A 4,887-nucleotide genomic window follows, 5' to 3' on the forward strand; every position below is an offset into this window, starting at 1 on the left:
CCTCCTCTGAGATTCCATCCGAGTTAGGGCCGCAGCCCGCATGGTTACAAGGCCCCAGGCAAGGAACAAGAACTTTCTGCTGTTTGTTGCGCCGTTGTTTGGTCATGGAGAGAGCGTACCTGTCTCTGTTTGCGAGTTTGCCTCCTGTTTTCTGTTCAGCTGCATTTAGTCCTTGGTTTCCCAATGCATCAACCTTGCCGTTTCCAAAGGGATGTTGATGAGAAATACCATTTTGTTGCAGCTATCGATGGATAGATGTGATGCTGCAATGCACGATACTTATGGAATAATAAAAAAAAATAGACATTGCCATTGCCATTACAGATGGCTTGAACCATCTCTACAGAGAGTCAGAGATGGAATCAACAACATACAAGAATAATAGAATTTGCCACAAGTTTGAAAAAGATGCAAGAATGGTACGTAGTACAACATTTTGTCCCAATGAGTTAACAAATAAAGAGCAAGTAGCTGGCCCAATAATGTTTATTACATATAAACCTCAAAGTACTATCAGAAATCATGACCATAAGACAGATGGTTGAAGTCACACCATGTCAAGGAGATCAGAGTTGAATGTTTTACCAAGCCGAAATCTGAGCTTCAACACCGGCCATTCGCCCAGCAGCTTAGTGAAAATGGGCAACAAAGCTACCATGACGCAAATTGCAATAGCCAACCAGTGAAGACGTGGAGCCAACACAGTGTATAAACCAGTTGAAAAAGCCGTAGTTGTTGCCACATATGCAAACCACATAAGCTTCTTAGTGGCGGATATGTAATAAATCAAGAACTCATAATCCCCCCACCTTGCTATGATGCATATGAAGGAGACAGCAAAGGAGCAGCACATTGCTAAGACGTCAGAAATCAAGAATGCTTGAAATGATAACTTCCTAGACATGATGGGAAGTCCCTCGCTTCCGGCGTCATTGCTGTATCCTCCAGGCAGGGTGAAGGCAGCGGCAAAGGTGACTGTCGTGATGAGGATCGCCACTAGCGAAGTGTTGCTTGTGTATGTTTGAGTTAGTGACTTCGCCTCCTTCCTTGATTCTAAGGTCGCTTTGTGTTTGGTATGCGTGTGAAGATTATAAAGAGTTTTGGCATCTTGCGGATCAGCTCTCGCCATAAGCATGCTCACTTCATTCTGCACATATTCAAAGAAGGCGCACATGAAGATCATAGTGTAATAACAGAGATTTGCAATTCTATTACATGGATCTATAGTATTGAGAAAAAGTGAACAAAAATTAAATTTGAGCATATATTTAAATTGATAAGCAAACTAGTCGATGATGTTGGTAATACTGAAGTACAAATATGTTACTCCCTCTGCTCCATATTGTAGCATATAGATTTTTTGAAAAGTCAAGTATCGCAAACTTTGACCAAATTTATGGAGAAAAACTTTTACATCTAGAATGCCAAAGTTATATCATTAGATTCATTACAAAATGAACTTTTATACGTTATAATTTTGGTATTGTAGATATAAATAGTTATCTCTAAAACAATGGTCAAAGTTTTGAAAGTTTGACTTAAAAAAAATTCTATATGCACCACATTATGAAACGGATGGACTATATAAATTTATAGACAAAATTTAAATTTGTAATATAAAGTTTTCTATGTCACTATTAGTCTTAGAACAGAGCCAAATAGTGGACTACAAAAATTTTGTATGTTGCAGCATTGATGGTTCTATGGTGAGTTCCTTTCAGAACAATACAGTAAAGAGTTTTTTTCTTTCTTTTTTGTAACTGTGTGCGTGTGTGTGTGTGTATTGATAATATACATACCCAGTTTAAAGTCTTCGCATCATCAATGACATGAGCTAATACCCAAGCTGCTGTAACACCTTCATTATCAACCACAGTTGTGTCTATGTCATCGTGAGACAGCAAAGCAACAACCATTTTAGGATTGCACTTCTCTACCGCCAAATGTAGAGCAGTTTTCCCGTTGGAGTCTCGCATGTTAATGAGTTTCCGAAGTTGTGGGGTCCTCAAGATGAATTCTGTGAACTCCACTTGATCATCGTATACAGCTACATGGAGGGATGTCCAACAGGCATCTTGTGTTGAACGGTAAGGAGTATCAGGACAGTATTTAAGAAGCTCTTCAGCAACATCGAGGTGACCTTCATATGCAGCATAACTAAGGAAAGGATTACCATTACTTGGCACCTCATACCCTAAAGAGCAATCATGTTCCAGCAATACTCGTAACACGTCAACCAGGCCACGATATACAGCTGAACTTAGCGGAGTACACCCATTGTTATCGGCTTCTTTGGCCAGCCCAGGACGTGTTTCCACAATTCTCTTAGCCAAACCTGAAAACAAATCAGTACATGAACAACGGTTAATTAGCAATGGGATGACGATAGTCCTTGTGAGGACTAGTAATGATATACTAGAATAGTTCTATAACATCAATGTACCGTGCTCTAGATAATATTGTACATTCAAATTCTTTTTCCCAGTTGTAAACTAATAGAGTAACAAAATACCAGGAGTAAACAATAATTCAACATCTAGTTGTACTATTGAGCTGAGCAAGTGAGCAGGCAACCATGCTACCAAACCACATGCACCCACACAGCGGTTGTAGGGCATCCATGGACAATTGCTACAGTCCCAAACTCGGGAAATATATACATGCACACACTGGTTCTCACCTGCGTTTCCATTCTTCACGGCAGCCTGCAGAGTGTTCTGGCCCCATGGTCCCATATGAGCAGAAACAGGAATTTCAAGTAAAATCTCTGAAATATCAGTAAAATCCCTCATCGCTGCAATATACATAGGTGACTCGTTCATTCTATTCACATGTGTCGACAGAACCGGCTCTGCATCTATCAGCTCCATCGCAAGCTTCCTATGGCCACTGCGAATGGCATGGTGGAGTGCATTGCAGCCATCAATGTCTTTTTCCAAGATTGCCTTGCTCAGTCGATGTTCACGGTACCAACGGAGTAGAACCGAAGCCAAGATGACAGAACCACTTTTCACCGCGGCAAGAAGTGGCGTCTCTCGATCCAGGTTTACTGTAGTGAGAAGAGACACCTCCAGGGTCACCACATCTAGGCAAAATGCCTCATGGCCATGGATGGACGATATGTGAAGACAGGTGTTCCCAGCTGGAGTTGTTCTAAGAAGCATGCTTGGATCCTGTGATGCCATGTCCTTCATTGATGTGGAATCGCCGGATGTGGCTGCTTCCAGAAGAAGTTGGTCCATCCATAGCTCTTCATGTTGTCCTTCCAATGAACTAGTTGTTGATGTATTATCTGCCATCTATATTCTGATTTAACTGCAGCAGGAGAAAAATGGGAACAAATACAATGATGGGTAAATGATTAGCCGCTAGTTTCGAAGAGGAAATCTGCAAACCATGCCAACACTAATTCTAGTTGCAATAAGGTTCCACAAAATTATTCAAAATGGTAGCTACAGAAAACAGGGTAGTTATAGCAAATTTAAGACTAAATTAACTCGATGAAATAGTAAGTAACGCACTTGGCTACAAAGGAAAGTGAATGGGGTACTCCAATGGAGAAGAGAAATGCTAGCTAGCTAGATTAGCTTCTGCTTAGTTCTCTTTCAATGGGGATATATAGTGAAAAACAACCAATAAACTACTAGCTTTATTGACCGTAATTGCACGCGTATGTAAAGAACACCTGACATGGAGAAGCTAGGTGCTAGTAGGAGTACAGTAATCCACAACCCGACCACTCTATGCAAATTTGAGACAAAATTGGCATGCCCACTGATCCGGGCTTAGCATCATAACTGCACCGCGGAAAGGAGGAAGAATAGCTCGCATTGGCGATGGGGAAGAAGAGAAGGCGACGCCCATGGCGGCATGAGTAGCAGGCGGCCTCCGCTAATGGGTAGGGAGAGGAGGGTGGAGGCGGCGGAGGTTCGATGCGAGGTCGTGGAGAACTGTCAATGGCGTTTGTGGGGCTCAAGTCAAGGGGGGCGCAAGAAAATTTCATAAAAATCAAACTAACAACCGAAGAAGATTTCCCTAAACAACAAACTAGCCAGCAACGGAAGAAACGAGCCAAGTACAATCAAAACGAATAAAAAGACATCCTTAGGCATGATTAATCTCGTCGGCGTAGAAGTACACACCTCTCTCAGACAACCGCAGAGAGAACGAACGTAGTCGCACAATGAAGAGAACAGCTAGCAGGCACACTAGTGTTCCATGCGAGAGGATGGCAACAACTTAAAGAGTGGGAAGTCAACGCACCAATTCAGTTTGAGTTAATTTGTGCATGTATCATTTCATTAGGCATGTAATGGGGCACTTTTAATCAATATAGACTTGACCTGACTTCATAAAACAAACGCGATATAGCAGTCCTCCTCGTGTTTATTCAGTAATGACTATTAGTCGTTTCGCCATTGCCCGCGCAGATCTTGCGGCGGCCGGTGGTGCATGGCGGTGGTCCGCCGGTGGCTGGCGTTGTTGCCCGTGGGGCGGTGTTCCTCACGGCGGCGGGGCTGCCCCTGAACGGCGCTTGGTGGTGGCCACTTGGCGGTGTGTGGGTGGGCTGGATCTGGGCTTCGGGTCCGCGTCTCCGTCGTGGCAGCGCTTGCCGCTGTTCCCGGCCATGGGGCGTGGTCTCGGACGGGCCTAGCACCGGTGGTTCGCGTCGTCTCGCTGGCCAGTGGTGGTGGTCATCTTCTTCGTCGGAGGTGGTCGGACTGAGGCTTGGTGATAAGATCTCGAGATCCATCATCTAGTCCCGGCTGTGAGTTGGGGACACATGGTTGCCGGTGAAAACCGAGCCGGCGGCAGGCAATGGCGGCATTCTACGTCATTACCTTGATGCAGGCATCGTCGTGTAACTACTATCGACCCACTCGTGCT

At 44.0% G+C, this 4,887-nt stretch overlaps 1 protein-coding gene across 2 annotated transcripts in view; it reads right to left on the reverse strand.

Annotated features, from left to right (window-relative positions):
* Positions 1-353: 353 nt before the first annotated feature.
* The window catches only part of LOC119278972 (ankyrin repeat-containing protein At5g02620-like), a 92,495-nt gene continuing 87,961 nt past the window's right edge, over positions 354-4,887 (reverse strand). Inside the window, exons 1-4 of one of the 2 annotated variants that reach the window (XM_037560375.1) lie at positions 4,143-4,272; positions 2,681-3,315; positions 1,800-2,335; positions 354-1,147 (exon numbers count right to left, since the gene is read on the reverse strand). In XM_037560375.1, coding sequence (XP_037416272.1) covers positions 548-1,147; positions 1,800-2,335; positions 2,681-3,299 — 1,755 coding nt within the window. In that variant the 5' untranslated portion in view covers positions 3,300-3,315; positions 4,143-4,272 and the 3' untranslated portion in view covers positions 354-547. Of the gene's footprint in view, positions 1,148-1,799; positions 2,336-2,680; positions 3,316-4,142; positions 4,273-4,887 lie in introns of those variants that run through there. The other variant, XM_037560374.1, reaches the window with a different exon arrangement.

The sequence above is a fragment of the Triticum dicoccoides genome, chromosome 3B, assembly GCF_002162155.2.
Source record: "Triticum dicoccoides isolate Atlit2015 ecotype Zavitan chromosome 3B, WEW_v2.0, whole genome shotgun sequence".
NCBI classification, from domain to species: domain Eukaryota; kingdom Viridiplantae; phylum Streptophyta; class Magnoliopsida; order Poales; family Poaceae; genus Triticum; species Triticum dicoccoides.